At 44.6% G+C, this 26,315-nt stretch overlaps 1 protein-coding gene and 1 non-coding gene across 8 annotated transcripts in view; both read right to left on the bottom strand.

Moving 5' to 3' along the window:
• Cnot10 (CCR4-NOT transcription complex subunit 10) overlaps positions 1-26,315 on the bottom strand; it is a 48,427-nt gene that overhangs the window by 10,481 nt on the left and 11,631 nt on the right. For 5 of the 7 annotated variants that reach the window (XM_075964258.1, XM_075964253.1, XM_075964255.1 and 2 more), the window contains 9 exons: positions 23,895-24,037; positions 22,265-22,351; positions 21,026-21,109; positions 17,362-17,479; positions 14,080-14,229; positions 12,440-12,642; positions 10,425-10,546; positions 9,297-9,473; positions 7,371-7,451 (listed from right to left, as the gene is read on the bottom strand). In XM_075964258.1, coding sequence (XP_075820373.1) covers positions 7,371-7,451; positions 9,297-9,473; positions 10,425-10,546; positions 12,440-12,642; positions 14,080-14,229; positions 17,362-17,479; positions 21,026-21,109; positions 22,265-22,351; positions 23,895-24,037 — 1,165 coding nt within the window. The remainder of the gene's footprint in view (positions 1-7,370; positions 7,452-9,296; positions 9,474-10,424; positions 10,547-12,439; positions 12,643-14,079; positions 14,230-17,361; positions 17,480-21,025; positions 21,110-22,264; positions 22,352-23,894; positions 24,038-26,315) is intronic. The other 2 variants (XM_075964254.1, XM_075964256.1) reach the window with 1 other exon arrangement.
• Positions 387-492, bottom strand: LOC142847410 (U6 spliceosomal RNA). The gene has a single exon (XR_012910171.1). It is a non-coding gene; the product is annotated as a U6 spliceosomal RNA (small nuclear RNA).

Genomic DNA, 26,315 nt, shown 5'->3' with positions numbered 1-26,315 from the left:
CTACAGAGAAACCTTGTCTCGAAAAAAAAAAAAAAAAAGAGCACTGCCTGTTCTTCCAAAGGTTCTAGTTCAATTCCCAGCAACCACATGGTGGCTCACAATCATCTGTAATGAGATCTGGTGCCCTCTTGAGGAAGAGACCTGGTCAGTCGTCCTCGCCACATTCGGGCTGCCCATGCATGCGTCAGCACTGCCAGGGCACACATTTCATTCATTTCTTCCTCTGAAAGGGCGGTCAAGTGCACTTAACCTCTAAGCCTTATCTCTCCAGTTCCCTCTCATTAATTTTTTTTTGTTTGAGATTCTAATACATTGTTTCCCCCTTTTCTCCCTCCAATCCCTCCCAAGTACACTACCTCCCTTGCTCCCTTTCAAATCCACAGCCCCACCACCTGCCACTTTTGGGTAATTTTCATGTCATTCTTTTGCAAGGGGCCATGTTAATCTTCTCTGTCAATCCAGTTTTACTATATATGCTGCCAAAGTTAGCATGGAAACAGGGTCTTACTTCTAAGTACTGACTGTCCTCAAACTTATATAGTCTATCTAGACTGGCCTTATACTTGAGTCTCCCAAGTGCAGCAATGACTGACAGGTATGGCCCCATCAAGCGCTGCAATGACTGACAGGTATGGCCCCGTCAAGTGCAGCAATGACTGACAGGTATGGCCCCGTCAAGCGCTGCAATGACTGACAGGTACGGCCCCGTCAAGCGCTGCAATGACTGACAGGCACGGCCCCATCAAGCGCTGCAATGACTGACAGGCACGGCCCCGTCAAGCGCTGCAATGACTGACAGGCACGGCCCCGTCAAGCGCTGCAATGACTGACAGGTATGGCCCCATCAAGCGCTGCAATGACTGACAGGCACGGCCCCGTCAAGCGCTGCAATGACTGACAGGTATGGCCCCATCAAGCGCTGCAATGACTGACAGGCACGGCCCCGTCAAGTGCAGCAATGACTGACAGGTACGGCCCCATCAAGCACTGCAATGACTGACAGGTATCGCCCCGTCAAGTGCAGCAATGACTGACAGGTATGGCCCCGTCAAGTGCAGCAATGACTGACAGGTATGGCCCCGTCAAGCGCTGCAATGACTGACAGGCATAGGTCCCACAACAACTTCTGAGACAGGGCTTTCCTCTGTAATATAGGCTAGCCTCAAAACTCACAACAATCCTCCTGCCTCAGCTTCTGAAATGTTAGGATTACAGTTATGAGTTACCTTCTGGCATTTACTAGATAGACCAGACTAGCTTCAAACTCACAGAAATACACCTACCCCTGCCTCCAGAGAGCAGAGATGAAAGCTCTATGCCACTGCACTGGCTTTCCTTAATTCCTCTTTTTTTTTTTTTTGAGACAGCCCAGGCTGTCTTGAAACTCGCTAGTCTATAGCCCAGGCTGGCCTGGTACTCAGAGATTCACCTGCCTCTGCCTCCCAGGTGCTGGAATTAAAGGTGTTGTGCTTAAGTATTTTGCCTCCTGGATGTGTATCACACGTCAGAGGACAAAAGAGGGCCTCAGATTCTCCCGACTATAGTTACAGATGGTTGTAGGCCACTAAGTAGGCACTGGGGAATGAACCCAGGTAACTCTAGTGCTCTTAACTGCGGAACCATTTCTCTATAAAAACCTCTAATCATTTTGTTTGTTTGAGACAGGGTCTCTACATAGTTATGGCTGTTCTTGAACTCACTATATAGACCAGGCTAGCCTTGTACTCACAGAGATCCACCTGCCTCTGCCTTCCAACTGCTGGGATTAAAAGAATACTGCCCATCTAATTCTAGATAAACAAGTGTCCTAGTAACTTAAGGCTGGAGACATAGCTCATGGTATAGTAGTTGCCTAGCACAGGCAAGGTCATGAACTCAAGACTTCAGTATCACAAAAAGAAAGAATACGGGCTATGCTAAGCATGGTGGTACACATCTGTGTTCCTAGCACTGGGGGTGAGGGGACATGGGCACAGAGGCTGGAGTACAGTGTTCAAGGCCAGCTTGCACTGTACAGTAAGACCGTGTCTCGGAAAAAAACAAACAAAACCCGCCCCACAATAACAAAAGCAAAAGCTTCAGTAGGTACACTCAGACCACTGCTCCTTTCCACACTCCCACAGCCAGAGGTTGTCCCTGCAAGCTGTAGTGCTACGAGCCCAGAGCAGGACCACCTCAGCCTGGCTCACTGGGAAACACCGCCCCAGCTGCTCCTGACGGCAGGTGGGCTGTTACTACTTCAGCCCACTGTCACGCTCACTTTGGGTCCAGAAACTAGTCATGTAAGCACTGGAGCATGACAGTTTAACAGCAAGCCCACATCAAACCCATGCGTAAGAAAGTGAATGTTTCCCCAACTTTTACCCTAAGGTTCTATTAGTAAAATCAGCCCACTAAAATATTAAATATGTCGATATAAAACTGGGGCCAGGGATGGCTCAGCAGTCAGAGACCTTGGCTAACACGACTTGGTTCAGCTCTCAGCAAAGCAAAACAACAAATGTGGCTGGGATCCTGATCAAGGGCCATGGAATTAAGGCAGTTTCACTGCCCTGAACCGACACACTCCTCCTGAAGCCTGATAATTCACCCCGGGTCACTTCTCAGTGCCCTCCCCACTCAGTTTCCTGTTAGAAAACGCGATCTCCCGCAGGCTCTGCACAGCACAAAGAGACAAGCATGGCTTTACCTACCAGGCCCTTGCAGAAAAATCATTCTACTTTTGATCCTTAAAGCACCCGTCCCCAACACACACTGCACCCTGGAGCCACTGTCCGATCCGTTTTACCTGACGCTCAGTGGATCTGACAGCTCACTGAACCAGAAGATGAAGAGGCAAGGGCAGAGACACTCTAGCTTCTGCCCCTGTGGAGAATCTGACAAAACCCTCACTCCATCCACATCCTGAGGAGCTAGCTAAGTCCTCAGACGAACACAGAAAGGGAAGAAAAGAAGGAGAGGCGAAGGGGGTTCCTCCTTAAACATTAAGTTATAATCAGCTGCAGAAGACAGGCATTAAAAACTGTCGAAGAGATATCCTGGGGACTAAGGAATGCAGTTCAGATACCTCAAACTTTAACCACCAGCAAAGAAGCTGACATGGTCAAAATCAGTCAGTCACCATTTATCAAAATGAAACACATTTACAGTGAAATTCCACAACAAATATCATTTGAAAAATTGGCTAACAAAATCAACGCACAACAAACTGGAAAAGGTAAAATCTCAAAGAAATATATTTATAACATATATATATATATATAAAACATATATATCAAGAGCCCCCAAACCACCAAGCTTATTCCACTTCTCTACAAGTAATTTAGAAAAAATGAAACCTGTCCACTACCAGCTGACCCCCGATTCTCCTGCCTCCATCTCCAGAGTGTAAGGCTTACAGGCATGCACCATATCCTCTATGCTGTGGTGGGGAGCAAACTCAAGGGCTTTGTACTTGCTAGGCAGACACTCCACCAAATGAGCTACATTTGCAGCCCCAGGAGGCCCCTCCCACATTGAGAAAGAGCTCTGCTAAAGCAGCCTCAGCTAGCCTCTCAATTCTTGTCCCTCACTCTCCTAGATTATAGATTATAGAGGTGGGCCTTATGCCTGAATAATCCCCACCCCTACTCTCATAGGAGACAAGTTCTTACTATGTAGCCCTGGCCAGCCTGAGACCTGTTAAGTAGTCCAGGCTAGTCTTGAACTCACAGAATCTGAATCTGCCTGCCTCTGCTGGGGTTTTAAAGGCAAATACCACCACATTCTTTCTTTTTACCTGTTTTGCTTTTTCTTTAAAACAACAACAACAAACTATGGGTGTTCTGCTGCTTGTGTAGGTACCACTTGTGTGTCTAAGGAGGCCAGAAGAGGGTGAAAATCTCCTGAAACTAAGTTTCCAATAGATGGTAGTGAGCCACTATGTGGTGCTGAGAACCAAACCCAGGTCCTCTAAAGCACCGAGCCATCTCTCTGGCGCATTCTGCTTTATCTAAAAAGCTCCTTTTATCTTTAGTAAATGTAGTATCACAAGAACTGGTCATACCCTAGGCAGAAAATCAAGCATATACTATCTGGCTGGAGAGATAGCTCAGAAGCTAAAAGCAAGTACAGCTTTTGTGGAGGATGAGCCTGAGCACCAGCACAAACCACAGCTCCAGGGGATCCTGTGCCTCAAGCTTCCAGTCACAAGCTCTCACATACACACACCCCTCCCCATCCCCATCACTTGTCCTCACATCCCCCTTCCCACAACACATAATTAAAAGTAAAATGAATTTTTTTTTAAAAAAGCAGAAAGTCCTGGAGATCCAGCATTTTATATAAACAGAACCGCGACGTTCCATAACCCAACTCTAACCCCGCAACCTGACAGGAGAGTGAGGTGCAGAGGAGCAGAGCAGTGAGAAATCACTGCGACAGCGTGGGAACAGTCGTCAGGCCTCAGGGCGCTCTGGGGAGGCGACAGCGTGGGAACAGTCGTCAGGCCTAAGGGCGCTCTGGGGAGGCGCACGGGATCCTGCTAAAGCGGACACACGTGCAGATGATATGTAGGTCCTGCGCACGATCCTCTGGAGAACTTACTGCACTGGCAAGCTTTAGCAGGACCACACTCAAATCATAAGATGCCTGAACCTCTGCACTGGGGATGCTGAGGCAGGAGGATCACTGTGGTTTATATAGGAAGACTACGTATCATGTAGCTATTCCTCAAATAGAAACAAAACAAAACACAAAGACCCCAAACTCAACAGAAATGGGGACAGGTGTGGGCCCTGAGGAGGCAGTACAAAGGATGAAGACCAGGTGAGGCACGCCAAGCGGCAGGTCTCACCTACTCCAACTCTGCCCCAGGACAAGACTCAAACAAGCAGAACCCTTACACAAGCTGAGTCTTCCACGGTGTGTATGTGATCAGCCCATTGTTGGACTCCTTAAAACCAACCCTTGGGGATCCTCTGAATCCATGGAGGGGGAACTCAAAGGTGCCAGGTTAGGATCTAAGGAATTACCTCACCTGTACAACAGGGCCTAATTATCTTTGTCCTAAACATTTCCTGTTATCCATTTTGAGGTCTCTTACCAAAAAACACAAATTAAAATTCATTTTCATTTTGTGTGCTTTGATTTAATTTCCCATACAGAAAGAAGTCCCCCATGCTGGTCCCAATGTTTTTTCTTACACCTCCCTAGTACTGCTGTAGTCTTCCCAGATTCTGGAATCCTCTAGCTTATCTAAGATTTATGCAATCTTAAATTATGTGTATATATGTACCTGAGTACCCTTGCACACACAAATAAAAAAGGACCTTGGATTCAAAGCTTTTTTTTTGTTTGTTTTGTTTTTAAAGACAGGGTTTCCTGTATCCTAGGTTAGCCTCAAATATGTAAGTGAGGGTGACCTTGACTTCTGATATCCCAGCCTCTCCCTCCACAGTGCTGAAATTACAGGAATACATCACCACATCTCACCTCTTTTTTTGGAGACAGGGTTTCTCTGTGTAGTCCTGGTTGTGCTGGAACTAATTCTGTGTACCAGGCTGGCTTCGAATTCACAGAGATCTGCCAGCCTTTGCCTTCTGAGTGCTGGGATTAAAGGTGTGTGCCACCACTGTCTGACTCTCTTATTCATTTTTTTTTGTTTTTGTTTTTCGAGACAGTGTTTCTCTGTGGTTTTGGAGCCTGTCCTGGAACTAGCTCTTGTAGACCAGGCTGGTCTCGAACTCACAGAGATCCGCCTGCCTCTGCCTCTAGAGTGCTGGGATTAAAGGTGTGCGCCACCACTGCCCTGCTTTATTCATTTTTAACATCGAATAAATTTTTAGGGGTGCTAGGAATAGAACACAAGGCCTAGGACACAGGGGCTACCAAGTTTCACCCCAGTCCACTCATGATCAGTATTTGTTTTATTGTTTGACTTTATGTGCATGTGTGTGCATGCATGTGTACTACGTGCATGCAGGACTGAGTCTGTGGAGTTCATAAGAGGGAATCAGGTGCCCTGGAACTAGAACCACAGGTACTTGTTGATAAACCAGCCTGCCTCTATCGTAGGCCTGAAGCCATCTTATAGTAAAGAGAAACTAGATTCATCCTTATTTATAATTAAACCTATTTCTGAAGGACTGGGCTAGCCCTCATCTGTAATCCCCCCACCCCCACCAAGGGTTTAATTGTGTAGCCTTGATTGTCCTGGAACTAGCTCGGTAGTCCTGGCTGGCCTCAAATTAAGAGATCTGCCTGCCTACGCCTCCCAAGTTCTGGGTTTCTTTTCTTTCTTTCTTTTTTTTTAATGGTGCAGGGATTAAAGGCATGACTTTATTTTAGTTATACAAGTGGATTTTTTTTTTCGAGACAGGGTTTCTCCATAGCTTTTGGTTCCTCTCCTGGAACTAGCTCTTGTAGACCAGGCTGGCCTCGAACTCACAGAGATCCGCCTGCCTCTGCCTCCTGAGTGCTGGGATTAAAGGCATGCGCCACCACCGCCCGGCTACAAGTGGATTTTTTTTTTCTTTCAAAAGTTCAGACATGTCTCAAAGTCACCATGCAGCAGAGGCTGGCTTTGAACCCCATCCTCCTGGTTCTACCTGCCAAGGGCTGTGATTAAGGGTGTGGACTACCACATCTGATTCCAGGTGGAATGTAATTGCTTTTAGCTTTTTTTCTAGTTTACACCTGTATTAATTGCATGTACATTTAAATAGGCACTTATGGGTAGAAGCCAGAGGACAACTCATAGAACTCCTTTCTCTATTTCATGGGCGTGGGGACCAAACTTAGGTAAGAAAATGCCATCTTGCTGGTACAGTGACTAAATTAAAAAACAAACCGTTTGAGCCAACACCCTTTGTCTAGCTCACTGGAAAACTGACTTTCTCAGAGAACAAGGCATTGTATGGTAAAAGCTAATCAGGATCTTGTAACCAGGGGTTAGACCTAGCTCCATGGTAGTGATGAAGCACCGCCCAACATGCACAAGTCAGTCCCTGACTGCATCTCTAGTCATGGCCTCTCTGTCCCAATTTGTTCAGATAAACTTAAGGGACGGGGCTTGGAGTGGACAGAGTGGGTAACAGCAGATGCTGTGCTAGCATGAGGACCTGACTTTGCATTCCCAGAAGCCATGGAAGAGGCCAAGCGTGGCTGAGCATTCCATAACTTCAGCACTGAGGTGGGCAAAGGGAAAGGAAAGGCAGGATTGTCAGGTCATGCAGGACAACCAAAGCTGGAAGATGGTGCTACGGAGAGGTCTCCCACAGTGGTGCAGGCATGTGGTCTTGCATCTGACAGTGTTGTAACACAGGAGAAAGCCAGTGTGCTCACCTCAGAGGATGCTCACCTCAGAGATGCTCACCGCGTCAGATACTCACTTTAGGTTTTCTAATTCCTGCTTCCTCAGTGGAGAAGAAGGTGGAGCTGGAATGAACTTATCTCCATCATGGCTTTTACTGCTGAAATAGAGAAAGACTCATATATAAAAAGAAACAAACCAGTGTGAAATTTGTTCTCCTGTCCCTACCACCCCAATGCAGTTCTTCAAGTGTGAGTGAAGCAACTAATGAACGGGGGCCTGCAGTGCGTTCACGCTCACTCCGTACTGTGCACTATTGTAGTGTCCCGAGCACACAAGAGCACCTCTATGAAATCTCCAGCTGCAAACATCACTACTATAGAAGTATCTTCTCACACTGTACTGCTTCAAAATTTCTCTAGTATATAAGCTAGGGCTGTGGTTCAGTTGATAGAGTGGGATCCAGTCCCAGCATTGCATAAGGTGTGTGTCTTTAATCCCAAGTTCGTTTTCTATCTTTTCTCAGAGTCCTCTTCTCACATAGCCTTTCCTGTGTTTCTCTTCAGAAACATTTTCGCCTCCTTTGTTGTGAAAGAATAGGAACTGCTGGATGCAGCTGAGGAAGACATCGGAAGGACAGAGGGCTTGCAAAAGTCCTGAAGGGCTTCTGCCAAGGGAGCTGCGTTGGTATTTTTTTTTAATATTTATTTATTTATTATGTCTACAATATTCTGTTGTGTGTATGCCTGCAGGACAGAAGAGAGCATCAGACCTCATTACAGGCGGTTGTGAGCCACCATGTGGTTGCTGGGAATTGAACTCAGGACCTTTGGAAGAGCAGGCAATGCTCTTAACCACTGAGCCATCTCTCCAGACCCTATTTTTTGTTTTGTTAATTTGATACAAGCTAGAATAATCTGGGAAGAGGGAACCTCAATTAAGAAAAGGCCTCTAGGGGCTGGAGAGATGGCTCAGTGGTTAAGAGCATTGCCTGCTCTTCCAAAGGTCCTGAGTTCAATTCCCGGCAACCACATGGTGGCTCACAACCATCTGTAATGAGGTCTGGTGCCCTCTTCTGGCCTGCAGACATACACACAGACAGAATATTGTATACATAATAAATAAATAAATTAAAAAAAAAAAAAGAAAAAAAAAGAAAAGGCCTCCAAACCAGGCGATGGTGGCGCATGCCTTTAATCCCAGCACTCGGGAGGCAGAGACAGGCGGATCTTTGTGAGTTCGAGGCCAGCTGGTCTACAAGAGCTAGTTCCAGGACAGGCTCCGAAGCTACAGAGAAACCCTGTCTAGAAAAAACAAAAAAAAAAAAAAAAAACCAACAACAAAAAAAAAAGAAGCTTCCATCAGACTGGCCTACAAGCAACTCTTGACTGCTGACTGATAAGGAAGAACCCAGCCCACTGTGGGTGGTGCCTCCTCTGAGCTGATGGTCCAGGGTTGTGCAAGCATAGTGAGCTATGGAAGAGGAGACACGGGTTAACAGCTCAAAAGCAGAGTTCCTCCTAGGCTTCTGCTTTGGTTCCTGCCACCCCTCAATGATGGAATACCACCAAGACCAAACAAACCCTGTCCTTCTTGTGGGGGTTCCAATAAGAATGGCTCCCTTAGACTCATCTACTTGAAAGCTTAGTCAACAGGAGTGACACTATTTAAAAGGACTAGGCGGTGTGGTATTGGTGGAGGAAGTATGTCACTGGGGATGAGCTTTGAGGGTTAAAAAGCTCAAGCCCGCCCAATGTCTCCCTTCCTGCTGTCTGTGTATATAGAAAGCTCAGCTACTTTCTCCATGTCTGCCTGCATGCTACCATGAGAATAATGGACTAAATCTCTGAAACTGAAAGCAAGTCTCAAACAAATACTTTATAACCGTCGATGGCCATGGGGTCTTTCTGTAGCAACAGAACACTAAGGCTTTTCCCAAGCTGCTTTTGGTCTAGTGTTGACCACAGCAGTAGAGAGCATGAGACAGGAAGAGTGGGGTGGGTACCTGCACGGCTCACTGCTCTCGCTGCTTTCGGTGTTTCCTCCTAGCTGGCTGCTGTTCTTGGAGCCATTTTCCTGCTTTGGGTCTTGCTGTTCTTCGGGTAATAGCAACAAGGCATTTCTGAGACAGATGGCTGCAAACTCCACACTTGCTACAGGAATAGCTGAAGACTGCCCATCACTTCAAAGAATGAGACAAACAAGCTGAACAGACAGCAGAAAAAGAAACTGGACGTTGCTGCTATAAGAAATCATTAACTGTTATACAGCGGTGGTGGCGCACACCTTTAATCCCAACACCGGGGAGACAAAGGCAGGTGGATCTCTGTGAGTTCGAGGCCAGCCTGGGCTACACACAGAAACCCTGTCTTGAAACACCAAAAAAGATCCTACAAAGGACTATAAATACATATAAATCAAATAAACTCAAGTACTCTGTACTGTCAATATTAATGCAGGAGAGGAATTATAGATGAGACCATGAGAATAAAGGGCAGAACAGGTGTTGCAAGAATGAGGGGGGTCGGGCAGTGGTGGTACACGCCTTGTATCCCAGCACTTAGGAGGCAGAGGAAGGCAGATCTCTGTGAGTTCGAGGCCAGCCTAGTCTACAGAGCAAGTTCCAGGATAGGTTCCAAACCTACACAGAGAAACCTTGCCTTGGAAAACAAAAACAAAAAAGGAACTAAATCAGTGTATGTTCAATATGGTTTTATTTTTTTTGCTTGTGGATGTTTTCAATCAGGCTGGTTGACTCCATGAATGGGGACTAATAAGAAAGGGTGAGGAGGATAGGCAATTGTTCTAGAAGCAATGTGATCTAAAAAGGAGACACCAAAACGCCCTCTTCTGGACATTCTGATTCATGGCAATCAATAGGCTGCTTGCTTAGGACATAGACTGTTTCAGCACCCTAGATGCACTAAATCATAGTACAGCAGACAGATGAACTCACTGTGGAGTTACTCAGTGTGGGCCTCGGTTTGCGGGTCTGGTTACTAATGCTGCAATAAAACATCATCACAAAGCAATTCTCCTATGAAATGATAAAGTCCAAGCTCTTTCCCACTAAGAGACCACAGCGTGAACCGGATTGTTACAGAGACACATTGGCTCGTGGCAAAATACTTACTTGTAGACAGTGTTCTGAATAGACTGTGATGCCAGAACGATTTTACGGTGATATCCTTGACCAACAATAGACTGTACAATTCCCTTTTTGGTAGGAAGACCTTTAGTTTCTTGCTCAGAAGTCTACAAAACAAAATATACTTCAAATAAAATTTAAAGGAACTATAAGACATGATATAAAAGCCAGGAGGTGGTGGCACACATCTTTAATCCCAGCACTTAGGGATGCAGAGGCAGGCAAATCTCTATGAGTTTGAGGCCAGCCTGGTCTACAGAGTGAGTTCCAGGACAGCCACAGATGCACAGAGAAACCCTGTCTCGACAAAACAAAACAAACAAAACACAGAACAATTTAGCTGGGTGGTGGTGGCACTTTTAATCCCAGCACTCAGGGAAAAAAAAAAAAAGACATGACATAAAATATGATAAAATAATTTACAATTATTATTACATTTTATAAATTTATTTCATGTACATAAGTGCTTACCTGTTGGTATGTATGTATACCATGTGTATGCCTGCTGCCCATGAAAGCTCAAGAGGTAGCTGTGTGCTACCATGTGAGTACTCAGAAACTAACATGAGTTTCTGGCAAGCGTCCACCTCTAGCACCATATTTCACAATTATTAAACAAGCATGTGAGTGTGTACCTAGGAGATAGGTTTGTCAGACAGCTCAAGCTGGCCTCAAACTTGCAGTCCTACTGCTTCAACCTCCTACGGCCACTGTGAGGCCACATTTTTTCCGCCCTGTGTATCTGTCACACATGTGTCCCTGTGCATTGAGTCTGGAAACCTGAGGGGACATGTGGAGTTGTCCTTGGTTTGTCTCCTATGTCTTTACTGAGCAGAGTCTCTCAACAGGACCTAGGCTGGCTGGGAAAGCTAGTGCAGCTAGCCAGCTAGGGATTCCCTCCCTACTTTCCAGTTCTGGAATTATGCTCATCATAGTCACGGTGCCGGAAAGCCAAACTCTAGCCTACAAGAGCTAGTTCCACGACAGGATCCAAACCTACAGAGAAACCCTGTCTCAAAAAAAAAAAAAAAAAAAAATCCAAAAAAAAGGACCCCCCCTCCAAAAAAAAAAAAAACCCAAAAAAGGAAAAAAAAATAAAAGAAATTAAAACCCCCAAAGAAGCTCAGTGATATAGAACTTTCCTACTATGCACAAGGCTCTATTTTGAGTTTGAACCAGCATGCGCGCCCGCGCGCACACACACTCACGTCCCGCCACGAAAGGTAAAGCACAATTAACCACATGGTGAAAGCCTTTCAGGAGCATCCGTAGTCTCTTCTCTGCTATATTCAAGTCATCAACTACTTAAACACTAATGAAAAAATGCTTCTTTTAAATCCTTGGTTCTTTTGCCTGCTTTTTAGAAAATGCTGCTCAGTAAAGAACTTCAAAATCCTACATATCCTATGGCAGGCAGGCATGCCAGGCAAGACCGTAGACGTCAACCGCTCCCATCTTCACACACCCAGGGAACACAGGCAGAGGGTGAGGGGACTTGGGAGTTCTTATTTCCTCCACTTTTCACTGACCCTTCTCCAGCAGAGATCCAGAAGACAGCTACTAATCTAGAGATAACGACGCAGGGCAGCCTATTTCTAAACACTGTGGACAAATGTGTCGGCGCGGATAGCTGACTGCATGTGCTTCACTGAAGGGAATGCTGTTTAATGTCCTGTCCATTCTGGATCAGAGCCAACTGTTCTCTTAGCACTGTGTATACACACTATCATCATGCTTGCAGATGGCACAGGGCAGGCCCAGCAGGAGGCACTGTTCAGACAGGCGGTTTTCTCATCGGCATCAACCCTTTCCCAAGAATCAGAGTTAAGCAAGTGACATTCTGAAACTAAATCCAACCCCCAACTGCTAACAGAAGACTCCCCTGTAAATTCAGTGAGGGTGAAAAAAGAAATGAGGTCTTAGATTCCCATTTGCTCTCTGTGTAACAAGTATTGGAGAGGAGAAATAGAGGTTCAAAGAGATACCCAAGGAGCACTCACCCCTTTATTGGCAGCAATGCAGCATTCAGCCAGTCGTAGCCAAAGCCGGGGATTTGCATGATAAACCTGAACAGCTTCAATCAGACACTCGAAGGCTGCAAGAGGCCTCCCGATGTGTAGCAGCTGGATCCCACAGTTATAGAGCAGCTCATACCTTTTGTTGCTTAGCAATGTACACATGGGTCTTCCAGAAAACTTTTTGCCTAGCGATCAGAATTGGAGACTAGATCATTAAAGTTCAGTTGCACTGAAGGCATTTGTTTTTCCAAGTAAACCTTGTATGTTTAGTACCCAACAACCACAATTTAAACTGTCATCAGAGGCTCTCTCCATGCTTAACCCTACAAGAATCTGTCAGTCATATCACATGTCTGTGCTAGTTGGGACAGAGATGCCCTTGCTTGTGTCAGCTCTCCCTGGTTGCTTCAGGGAGCCAAAGAACTGAAGTGAGAGTCACTGACTCCCTGAACCTTCCAGCACCTTCAGCTTGGCCAATCTGTTACCACTGCTACACATTTCCAGTGATTCATACCCACAATAGGACCACTCGCCATATAGAATATATTTTTGTCTTCCTTCCTTCCTTCCTTCCTTCCTTCCTTCCTTCCTTCCTTCCTTCCTTCCTTCTTTCTTCTCTTCTCTTTTCTTTTCTTTTTTTGAGGCAATGTTTCTTTGGGCAGCCCTGGCTGTCCTTAGAACTAACTCTCTTTGTAGACCAGGCTAACCTTGAATTCAGAGATCTGCCTGCCTCTGCCTCCCAAGGGCTAGAATTAAAGGCGTGCGTTAACATGCCCAGCATAGAATATATTTTTCATCAACTAAGTACTTATGATTTTAAAAATTAAAAAATTGCTTGATTTAAAGCATTTTTGATCAAGGATCCATATAATCTGATTGTTCAATAACAAACTTCAGCAATGCTTTAAGGCTGTCAGATGCCACCAATACATCACTTTGGAAGATCTGCCAACAATTTAATAATGCCGGCCTGACAGTCGAGAAGTCCTAATGACTAATTAAAATTGATTGACATATCATGTAGGATAACGAATTCAAATACAAAACAAACTGAAGTAACTGAATTCTTTTTGTCTTTTTTTTCCCCCCATGTCTGTGTGTTTTTGTGTGTGTATACATCTAAACTAGAGGTCAAGAATCTCCCTCAATCTCTCGTCTTCTTTAGGCAGGCAGTGTCTTTCAATCAAACTGAAGCTTCTTGATAGAGGGGCCTCACTAGCTGGCTTGTTCCAGGACCTCACCTTTGCTTTCTAAGGTTGGAATTACAGGTGAGCTGCCCTGGGCATACAGCATTTATGCAGATCCAGGGGTCGAAAGTCTGCTCCTCTTGTGTAATTGCTGAAACATTTCCTCAGCTCTCGCTTTTTCATAATTCAAAATTTTCTTAGCTTCTTAATACCAAGGGGCAATAACTACTAAAAGTCTCCAGAGCCAAGTCTGAACACATGGCCTGCACCCTTGAAAGGAAGGCTGCTACTCTTTTTACTATGACATCTTAGAACAAACCTGTCTCGTCCTCCGAGCCCTGACTGTATCCCCCATACCGAGGTCTCCTGCCTGATGCTTGCTATCTCAGTCACGTGTTTCTCAAGGAGGACACTGCAGTTCCCAGCGCTGCTTACCTGGATCAGTGCCACCTGCACTGAGTTGGGCACAGACATTGTCATTTTCTTGCAGAGCCTTCTTAAAGTAGAAAATCCCCAAATTGTGCTTGCTCATGGCAAAATGGATGCAACCAAGATTATTCCAGAACATGCACCTCAAGCATTCACCTGAAAATAACACAACACAAACCACTTTATCTACAGAATTTTGTTTTTGCAGTCCCTCATATAAAAATCAGGCCTAGCTGCTGTCAGTTACCTAACCTATTTGGAATGTCACTTAGTCACTAAAGGACAGTTCATGAGGCATGGTGTAAGTGTGAGGACTAGATAGGGTGACACAGACACCCTCTCTAGCAGATATCATTTTTAAAAAACCCTGCATACTTTTTTTCTGACTTCATTTTCAACAAGTGACAAAAAATTAAAAACAAATACATACACCATCTGTCCACAGTGAAATACAGTACAAACTGAAAACAGTGAAACAATCTAAACACGAAGGCTGGCGCTCAGTGCAGTGCTAGCACTGGCTTAGCATGAAAAGGGTCTTGAGTAGAACACATGCATGCACATGGAAAGAATAAAATACACTAAGGGAAGAATAACAAGGAGAATGTATCAACAGAGTAAACAGTACTGGGAGGCGGAGGCAAGTGGATCTCAGTGAGTTCAAGACCACCATGGTCTACAAAGCAAGTTCCAAGACACACAGGACTGTTGCACAGAGAAACCCTGTCTTGGAAAAACAAAACAAAACAACAAAAACAAAGAGTATAGAAACCCTGTTTCATCTGAAGCTTAAGTTCCCATTCTACCTACTCTATCCACCCATCCATCCATCCATCCATCCATCCATCCACCCACCCATCCATCCACCCACCCACCCACCCACCCACCCATCCATCCATCCACCCACCCACCCACCCACCCATCCATCCATCCATCCATCCACCCACCCACCCACCCATCCACCCACCCACCCACCCATCCATCCACCCACCCACCCACCCATCCATCCATCCACCCACCCACCCACCCACCCACCCATCCATCCATCCACCCATCCACCCACCCACCCATCCATCCATTCATCCACCCACCCACCCACCCATCCACCCACCCATCCATCCATCCACCCACCCACCCACCCACCCATCCATCCATCCACCCACCCATCCATCCATCATACTACACCACCTGAGACAGGATCCTGTGTAAAAAAGGCTGCCTCACTGCAACTCTCCATGCAGTTGAGAGTGACCTAATTCTCTTGCCTCTACCTCCTCAAGTGTAAAGATCACAGATATGTACCGGCTCTTGGTGTGTGTGGTACTAGAAATGAAGTCCAGTGCTCTGCGCATGACAGGTGAGCTCTACCAACTGAACTACATTCCAGATGATTTTTATTATTTTGAGAGAGGGCCTCACACTGTGGCCCTGGTGGCCTAGAATTCACTAGGTAGCTGAGGCTGGCTTTGAACTTTGGAAGTCCTTCTGCCTCATCCTCCTGAGTGCAGGGACTGCAGTATCTTCTGTCACACCTGACTGGGCACGATTTCTTACCTTAGGTATTATCTCATCTGGTTTGTCAGTTACCCTTGACATGTATGTCAGAGAGGCCTTCTGCCTGCTTCAAACACTCATGCCCACCAATATTTCTCATTTGTTCTGTGACTTGATCTTGAATGTATGTGTGTATTTGTGTTTTTAATCAAAAAAACACATTCTTTTTTTTTTTGTGGTCAAAATCTTTACCTATTTCTCCAAACTCTACAGCATTAGGATTTTGGATAATGTTCAAGCAAGCCTTCTTCACCACAGAGCAGAATATTCCTCCCAGTTTCTTTCTGGGCTTTTGTTTTATTTTTACATTTCAATCCTTTACCTGGATAGATTTTCAACTTTGGTATAATGAAAATAACCCAAACTTAGCTTTCACTTTCATTATTTATGGACGCTTGTGTAGTGGCGAAGGAGTAGTGCATGCCTATAATCTTAGCACCTGAGAAGTAGAGGCAGTGATACAGAGTTCAAGGTTATCCTTGGTCAGACAGCAAGTTCAAAGGTAGCCTGGTCTATGTGAGACTGGGTGTGGTGGCTCGTGCCTTTAATATCAGTACTAGGGAGCTTGAGTTAGGCAGCTCTCTGAGTGTGAGGCTGGCCAGAACTGCATAGTAAGACCCTGTCTTGAAACGAAAATTACAGAAAAATGTACTAGTTGGCATGGCATACTTTACACTTGCAACACACAATGCCAGATTATGTTAAGTTGGTAACAGGATATTCACTGCTAAATATCAAGGCTGTATGCTTTGAATATTTATATATATATATATATATTTTTTTTGAGGCAGGGTTTCTCTGTTAGCCCTGGCTGTACTGGAACTTGCTTTGTAGATCAGGCCGACTTCACGTCTAGCTCTAGACCTGTTGCAGTTTTCTCAGAGTGTACTTGTGATTTGAGAGATCATTTTATACCACGACAATAAAAACATTATAAACAGAATTGAGGAGAACAGGCTAGGGATGTGGTGTAACAGGCTGGGTGCTTCCTAGTGTTCATAAGCCCTTGCACATCAACAATCCCCCAGCACCACATCACCAGGGGCAGAGGCACAAGCCTGTGCTTCTACCACTGCAGAGCTAAGAGAGGTAAGATTAAAAAAAAAAAAAATCCAGGTCAACCTTGACACACTCAGTTAAATAAATAAGATTAGCCCAGGCACAGGAGATACAAGACCCAAAGCTAAACAAACCCAGGACGGTTAGGGGTGCTTGTTTAAAGAATGTCCAAGAGGAACCAAGAATACAACTGACTTTCTCCACTCTCCAGTGAACTCAGACACCAAACTGGAGGAAGGCGGAAGGCCCACAGGTTTGTAAATAGAGATTATGTGTGCATCAGAACAGAATCTAAAACAAAGAATACAAACATTCAAACACACACACACCAGGAACAGGTAATGAACAGGCAAGGTTAACGTAAAGGAAAGATGTGATGAGCCCTCTTTCAACGTGGAAGCAAATTATACGATAAAAATTTTATTTTTGCATGAAGAAATAGGAAAACCCTGTTTTAAGATAGAGCTCTGAAAGGCAGCTTGGCTAGCCTCAAATTTGAGACACCCGTACTTCAGTCTACCCAGTGATGGGATTAGACTGTGCCACTTACCAGACTTAGAACATTTCCACCTAAAGATGAACCAACATCACTCCGAAAAAGAAGACTGGTGTGTGGGGTGGGGGACCCCAAGTAATAAGGAGTAGACCAACCAAAACTTTACAGTTTTCTTTTACCTGTTTTCATGAAGCCTGGATGCTCGGCAATGTTTGAACTATTTAACAGCTTCACTGCTTTTCGATAATTGCCCCTTAAGTACTCAAAATTGCTTTTAAGAAACAGGGAGGGTGCAGACTGTAAAGAAAATATAAAAGTGATTTAAAATTTGTTTTCAGTTCTTTTTTGCATGATCGGGACTACACCGCTGTGCATGAAAATGTTTAGGACATAAATCAATCAGCTGAATCATGCCACAGAAAACAATCTCTAAATGCTGCATGGATCTTGCTATTTAAAATACTGAAACCTTACAGAGAACAGCCTGTGATGTGTCCACCTAAAAACACTATGACACGTGTGCATAAGAACAGAGCTCGCTCACAGGGTATTAAGTGACCGTCCCCATGCACTGCAGTCTCCAGGTGCCCAGCACGGTCTATGTTCAGATGATCTTCTGCTCTAGCCCCTTATGCAGTTGGGGGTACAAACACACAAGGCTAGGTTTGGCTTAACTGGAAGCCAACTGTACAGCACAAACTAAGACTTTTGTTTTAACGGTTATTGCAAAATTGATGCTAATGGCAGTTTGAATGAGAATGGCCCCCTAGACTCATATATTTGAAAACTTAATCCCTGATTGGTAGAACCATTTGGAAAGGATAAGGAGGTGTGGTCTTGTGAAGGAGGTGTGTCACTGGAGTCAGGCTTTGAGGTTTCAAAAGTCCACATCACTCACAGACAGCTATTGATGCCTTGTGCTTGTGGATCAGACAGAAGCTCTCCACTACTGCTCCAGCCCCCTGCCTGCCTAACTGCCATGCTTCCTGCATGATGGTCACAGACTCTAATCCTCTGGAACTGCGAGCCCCCAAATTAAAAAATTCATTTCATAAATTGCTTTGGCCATGGTGTCTTCTCACAGCAGGAGAACGGTAATTTAGAGAGTGATCTTATTTCTTTTTGATTTTAAAAAAGATTGTGGTGGCTTGAATAAGAATGGCCTCGATAAATCAGACAGCGGTGACACATGCCTTTAATGCCAGGATTTTGGAGGCAGAGGCAGAGCTATCTCTCTTGAGTTCCAGGACAGTTAGGGCTACACAAAGAAATCCTGTGGGGAGGGGGAATTAGCCCCCCATAGGCTCATATATTTGAATGCTTGGTCATTAAGGAGTGTCACTACTTGAAAGGGATTAGGAAGTGTGGTCTTGTTGTTAGAGTAGGTGTGGCCTTGTTGAAGAAATATGTCAGGGGTAGCCTTTGAGGCTTCAAAAGCTTGAACCAGTTCAGTGCTCTCTCTGCTGCCTGGGAATTTGTAAACTCAAAGCTACTTCTCCAGTGCCAGTCTGCCCATGTGCACCATTCTCCCCAGCATATGGATAACGGACTAACTTCTGAAACTGTAAGCCAGTCCCATTTAAATGCTTTCTTTTATAAAAGTTGCCTTTGGTCACGGTGTCTCTTCATAGCAATAGAACATTGACTAAGACAAAGATAAGTTATTTTTTTAAATTATGTGTGTGGTGGCGAGGGGTGGAGGTGGAAGAACAGACATACTGAGTATGGATGCTACAGAAACCAGAATAATGTCAGATATCCTGGAGCTGGGATTTATGGTCTTGAACTTCTGACCCTCCTGCCTCCATCACCCAAGTGTTGGTACTGTAAGCCTGAGCCCCCACACCCAGGCTTTTTATTTACATATGTACTATGGAGAAATGTCTTGCTATTGTCATCTCAAGATCTTTTTTTTTTTTTTTAAAGATTTATTTATTTATTATGTATACAGCATTCCTTCTATGTATGCTTGCATGCCAGAAGAGGGCACCAGATCCCATTATAGATGGCTGTGAGCCACCATGTGGTTGCTGGGAATTGAACTCAGGGCCTCTGGAAGAGCAGTCAGTGCTCTTAACCTCTGAGCCATCTCTCCAGCCCTCATCTCAAGATCTTATTTTTATTATTCTATGTGGACATGAGTGGTAGTTTGCACTGGAGTGCAGAGCTCTGTGAGGTCAGAAAGGGCTTTAGATTCCCTGGAGCTGAAGTTACAGGCAACTGTGATCTGCCTGATGTGAGTGCTGGGAACCAAAGTCATGTTGCAAGAGTAGTGAGAGACCCTAACTGCTGAGTCACCTCTCCAGTTCCAGTTTTAAAATGGTTTTACTGTGGCACAGGCTGCCCTTGAATTCCTTCTCCTCCTGCCTTCACTTCTGAAGTGATAGGACTGTATCCTCTCTGTGTGTGCGTGCATGCACAAGCACATTTGAGTATGAACTTAAGACTAAACCCAGAGATGATTGTTGTGGAATATTAGTGTTACATTCATTCATGCTGTGGAATATTTAATGATGCAAAGATGTGTTGCAATCTTTTATGTTGCATTTGTTTAACTCTGTAAAGCTGTTTACTTCACCTGCCTAAAATGCGTGATTGGTCTAATAAAGAGCTCAGTGGCCAGTAGTTAGGCAGGAAAGAGGGATAGGTGGGGCTGCCAGGCAGAGAGAATAAATAGGAGAAATCTAGGCTCAGGAGAAGGAGGAGGAGCAAGAAAAGGAGGAGAGGAGGGTGCGGGGGCTTAGCCAGCCAGCCACACAGTCAGCCCTGTAGTAAGAAGGAAAGAAAATATATAGAATAAAAAAAGATAAAAAGCCCAGAGGCTAAATGTAGTTAAAGAGAAATGGAATAATATAAGTTACAAAAGCTAGCTAGAAACAATCCAAACTAAGGTTGGGCATTCATAAGTAAGAATAAGTCTGGGAGCAGGTGATGGGCCACCAAAGAGCAAAGAGTGAAAAGCCAACTACAGAGGACTGCTTGCTAGGCTAGTGCTCAGTGCTCTACCACTGAGCTATCCCCAATGTTTCTCATTACTTAGGATTCAAGTTTACCTTTCACCTAATAACCAATAACCAGTTATAATGGGAAACCGTATTACTGTATGAAAGGAAGAACGTTAAAACAGCAAGTTTGTTTGTAGGCACTACTCTTTCTATCCCTCAATTCTTTCTTTGGATTTCAGACCACTGTCACTAAATTCTCACGCTGTCTGGCCCCCAGAGAGTGCTGATTCAGAGTGCAATCACACACAGAGGTCTGGACACTGGAGTTTGAAAACCTCCATCCCAGCATTTACTCATTGGCTCATAAACATGCTCTCCTTCTATGGTCTAGTTCACCCTCTCTCTCAGCCTTCTGTTGGCCCAGAGATGATCTGGGCACTAAGAAATCATAATCTCAGGATTATGATCTAGGCGGAGCCACTTCCAAGTCAAGTGTTCATGGCCTTGGGTATAAGCAGTAAACTATACAACAATCACCAACTATTTTATATATTTAGGGTTTTTTCCAAGACAGTTTCTCTGTGTTGGAATTAAAGGTGTGTGCTGCCACAATCAATTTTTAAAAACAAATATGTATATGTGCTGAGGCCACAAGAGAACAGGTAGCCTACCCTCTCTCCCTGTTCTGTTGAGACAGGCTCTCCCGGAACCTGAAGTCTGTGTTTTCAATGGTAGGCTGGAAGCAAGCAAGCCCAGAATCTTCCTGGACCCCTCAGAACCTGGGTTAGAGGCATGTGCTTTACCACTAAGCCACCCCTCACCAAAAACTAACAAATCCTCAGTCTAAATAGAAAAGTCAGAAACTGATGCCACAAGAAAAAGTCCAGAAGGAACTTACATTTCCAGCTGTGTTCATGACAGACTTGATTTCCCGTTTGCACGCTTTCAGGGACTTCATCTGGATGTATGCTCTGACTTTGTACTGTCGAGGAGGAAGGGAGGGGTGTAAGAGGCGGGCCATTTACACATGCTCAAGTTCTAGTTTCCAGTGCAGGACACTAGTTCTCATCTGCTTACAACACAGTCAAATTCCAGTCACATACAAATGCATCTTATAAATTATCTTAAATATTTGTTTTCTTTTATTTTTTGTGGTGCTGGGGACAGAATCGAAGGTGTTGTGCATTATAGACAATAATTCTACTCCTGAGCAAAAAAAAAAAAAAAAACCCTACAAATCTACATCTGCATAATTTACCTTAAATGTATAATTTTAAATTTTCATATATTGACTTATCATATATACTATGTTATTTCAAAGTCCTATAAAGTAATTTAAAGAAGTTTTATGTGTATATACATATATACATACATACACATATATATTTTAAAATGTATTTGGAGGGAAAACTATACTTCTAAACTACAAGTCTTCCAACCTGAGTAAACACACTGCCTTGAACTAGTGTTTATGTGCCTCTCACACTGCTTCAGGGCACGTCCACCCTTTGAATGTACAGTACCTGGTGTATCTTGAACTAGTGTTTATGTGCCTCTCACACTGCTTCAGGGCACGTCCACCCCTTGAATGTACAGTACCTGGTGTATCTTGAACTAGTGTTTATGTGCCTCTCACACTGCTTCAGGGCACGTCCACCCCTTGAATGTACAGTACCTGGTGTATCTTGAACTAGTGTTTATGTGCCTCTCACACTGCTTCAGGGCACGTCCACCCTTTGAATGTACAGTACCTGGTGTATCTTGAACTAGTGTTTATGTACCTCTCTCACACTGCTTCAGGGCACGTCCACCCCTTGAATGTACAGTACCTGGTGTATCTTGAACTAGTGTTTATGTACCTCTCACACTGCTTCAGGGCACGTCCACCCTTTGAATGTACAGTACCTGGTGTATCTTGAACTAGTGTTTATGTACCTCTCTCACACTGCTTCAGGGCACGTCCACCCTTTGAATGTACAGTACCTGGTGTATCTTGAACTAGTGTTTATGTACCTCTCTCACACTGCTTCAGGGCACGTCCACCCTTTGAATGTACAGTACCTGGTGTATCTTGAACTAGTGTTTATGTGCCTCTCACACTGCTTCAGGGCACGTCCACCCTTTGAATGTACAGTACCTGGTGTATCTTGGACTTTGCAGCCTCTATTAGCGCCCCACTCTCAGCTTTAGGATTAGAGCCATCTTTGCTGCTGTTATTGCCAGTCTGTATAATAGTGAAACAAAATTAATCAAATAGTTATGACCATAACTGATTTTCAAGTGAGCTACGCACAAAGTGCCCAAGTCAAGCAGTCCTAGGCCATTTTAAACTGAGCCTGCTGCAGCGCCCACTCCGAGGGACTATGGGTCAGGTCAGTATGGCATTCCTAACAGGAAACTCACCGATGAACATAACTATGGACCCATTTAAAGTCATGCATGTCACTCAGACTATCTCTCTAGATACTCTGCCTTCTTACACCCTCCTCTGTCAGAATCCTGCCAGCACCACTGAGCCCTGACTTCCCGAGGAAGGACTCCATTTCCCACTCTCCTCCTACTCGGACCCACTTCCCTTCTAATGAGCGCACCTCGGCGCTCTCCACACCCAGACCCTGCTCATTTCAGTACCACCATTCATCCCCTTTGTGCTGTTTCCTCCATTAGGACAGTTACTCTGCTCCATCCCTCCTTTTCTGACTGGTCAGTCTGCATATTCAAATCAAATACTCAATTCCTGGAGATTCTCTAATTTTCTTCCTCTCTCCCCATGACCTCACTGTACTCCACCCATCCCTTCCCTACAGAGGGCCCCAAGGACAAGGGCTCAGTGTTCCTACTGTCAGATTAGAATCTACTGCACATAGACATGCTGTGGTATGCTGTTCTTGTATCCTGTAAAGATTTGTCACTCGTATTGGTTTAATAAAACACTGATTGGCTGGGTGGTGGTGGTGCACACCTTTAATCCCAGCACTTGTACTCAGGAGGCAGAGGCAGGTGGATCTCTGTGAGTTCAAGGCTAGCCTGGTCTACAAAAGCTAGTTCCAGGAATGGCTCCAAAGCTACAGAGAAACCCTGTCTCAAAAAACCCAAAAATAAATAAGTAAATAAAAAAAATGCTGATTGGCCAAGTGGCCAGGCAGGAAGTATAGGCGGGGCAACCAGATTAGAAGAATTCTGGGAAGAAGAAAGGCTCAGTCTGCAGCTGCTACCCAGATGCAGAGGAAGCAAGATGAAAATTCTGCACTGAGAAAAGATACCAAGCCATGTGGCTAAACATAGATAAGAATTATGGGTTAATTTAAGTTCTAAGAGCTAGTTAATAATGAGCCCGAGCTAATAGGTCAACCAGTCTATAATTAATGTAGGCCTCTGTGTGTTTCTTTGGGACTAAATGGCTGTGGGACCAGGTGGGACAGAAACTTCCATCTACATATATGTACTTACCAAACTAAGGTCTACTTCAACAAATACTATAAGTACCAAGTATGAAAATGAAATATTATACAACACAAAGTTTAGGAAGATTGCTAAGAGCATTCAGTTGGAACCTGTGGGGGTTGAAAATGTAGACCACGCAGATGTTAGTAAAAGAAAAGTTTTTAAAAGGCAGTTTACAAGGGTTAGACAGATAGCACAGCTTCTGTGAATCACACTCCATAAAGCTGCTAGGATACTAGCTCACATGACAGACATGGGATCCACTTTTTTTTTTTTTAATGGGGCACACTTTTTAAGTCTCAGTCTGATGCTTGGGAACTCACCTCGTTCTTTCCGTTTTTGTTGCTGCTGCCCTGTGATATCATTTTTTCTAGGACAGCAAGAAGATGCAGAGCTTTCTCAGCTTGGTGGGTTAATATATACAAGTCCACAAGCAGAAAGCACACTGCTTGGGCAAATTTTTCTTCTGACAAAACAAACACACAAACAAATAGGAAACGTTACAATCCAAGGTTGAGCATACACCTCTGCTTACTCCTAAACAGGACACAGAGCTCCGCAAAACAAAGCACATCTTCATTCAAACAAAGAATGTCACTAAAGCCATGAAAGAAAGCAGCATCCTTTCCTGGTGCTGCCATTGTTCTAGTGGGGTCTCCAGGCCTCATTCAGGCAGTCAGCGAGTATTCTTTTACACCGTCTTCCTAGAAGCAGCCATGTAGTGGGAAGAAGCGTTAATTCAAGCATTTGCTTCATTACTTACTAATACACAGTACCTCTGCATACCACTTAACTTCCAATTTTTATTTATTTTAGTATGACTGCATACGTGTGTGCATGTGTATTTTTCCACACATAAGTGTACACAGAGTATGTGTGGAAGGTCAGAGGCTTTGCTTGATTATTGCATCTAAAAGTCTCTATTTAATTAACCTCTATCTTCTTACCTGATTTTAGCACTATTCCATAGCATTCAACTACTCCTGTGAGAGTGACAAAGACAACGATTTCCTCTGTTAAGCTCACTGCAATGCCCCCTACACTGCCAAGCCATGCCTGGCTCATAGCATTGGTGTGTGCACTCAATAAATGTGCTATGTGAAGAGCATGCCCATCAGGGCTCCAACCTGCACAGATACTCTAGAAGAGAAGCACAGCTACAGAGATGGCAGAAAGTTCAATGTCTGTGGGAGAGGAGAGGAGACAGCCACACAACATTTATTTTAGGGCAGTGACTGTACTCTGTATATCCAGATGCACAAAGTACACCAGGAGTAAATCCTGACGTAAGCTATGGACGCTGCGGGACTGTGATGTGTCACTGTGGCTCATCCACTGTAACACGCACACCAACGGGGCAGCTGCTATGGGAGTTACAAATGTTGATGAGGAAGGCAATAGGAAAGAGCTGCGCTCTCCTCTCATTCATTTTGCTATGAATCCAAAACTGCTCAGAATATAACCAAAACAAACAAAAACCCCAAACCCCAAGTAGTAAAAAGTAAATAATTATCTGAACATGATGCTGCACGCCTTTCATCCCACACTCAGAGGAGGCAGGCAGACCTCGGACAGTTCTAGGTCAGGCTGGTCCACGTAGCAAGTTCTAGGTCAGTCAGGGTTACACAGTGAGATACTGTCTCAAAAATAAAATAAAGGCGAGAGAAGTGGCTCAAAGGTTAAGAAAGCTTGCTGCTCTTCCACAGGATCCGAGTTCCTGGCACCCACATCAGGCAGCTTACAATTGCCTGTAACTCCAGCTAACTTCCAGATATCCGTATTCATGTGCACACACCCATACATAGACACACCTCCAACACATATCATTTAAAAAGTACTTAAGCCAGGCAATGGTGATGCATGCCTTTAATCCCAGCACTCAGGAGGCAGAGGCAGACGGATCTCTGTGAGTTCGAGGCCAGCCTGGTCTACAAGAGCTAGTTTCAGGATAGGCTCCAAAGCTACAGAGAAACCTTGTCTCAAAAAACCAAATAAAAATAAGAATAAAAAATAAAAAGTACTTAAATTATAAATAAATGAATTTAAAAGTTTAAATAGAAAAATTCAAGTAATTACAATAATTTTCACAAAAATGAATAGATCTGTATGACTTACACTGAATTTTATGTTCTCTTAGCCACAGTAGAGCTCAACAGCATTTTGTGAACTGTTGGCAGAATTCAGAAAAGCTCTGCCAATGCTTTCTAGCACACAGTGGGGAGCAATTCTGACAGATAGTCCCTAATACACAGTCCCTACCACTGCCTCTCTCCTGGCCAGCCTACCAGTCACCAAACCATCAGAACTGAAAGACAGGTAACTCAAAATGGTTCCCTAGAGTCATTCACCAACTGCTCACCGAGCTGTCAGAGGGCCCTACATAGCCTCTTCCCAAGTGCCACCGGGACAGAAGCACACTCCTCCACCTGCTGTATAGGAACCACCAATAGACCAGGGTTCGTTCACAGCTTCTGAGTCCCCTTAATGGTCTGATCTAACAGACTCCCTGTGGACTGGAGAGCACTGGTGCTCTCTAACCATACACCAGCAGCTGTTTATCTGCTAGCTCCTTCCTGCTCATCAGCACCCACCTTTCCCAATTCTTAGGCCTAGCATCAGAATGCAAACACAAACCCCTATTTGCTCTCTGCATGCACAAATTTCAGCAGGGCAACAGAGAAATAAAATACTACACTGTCCTTCTGCTTTTTCGAGACAGGGTTTCTCTGTAGCTTTGAAGCCTG

This window comes from Microtus pennsylvanicus, chromosome 3, assembly GCF_037038515.1.
Source record: "Microtus pennsylvanicus isolate mMicPen1 chromosome 3, mMicPen1.hap1, whole genome shotgun sequence".
Lineage (NCBI taxonomy): Eukaryota > Metazoa > Chordata > Mammalia > Rodentia > Cricetidae > Microtus > Microtus pennsylvanicus.
This window is presented reverse-complemented; position numbering and strand designations above follow the sequence as displayed.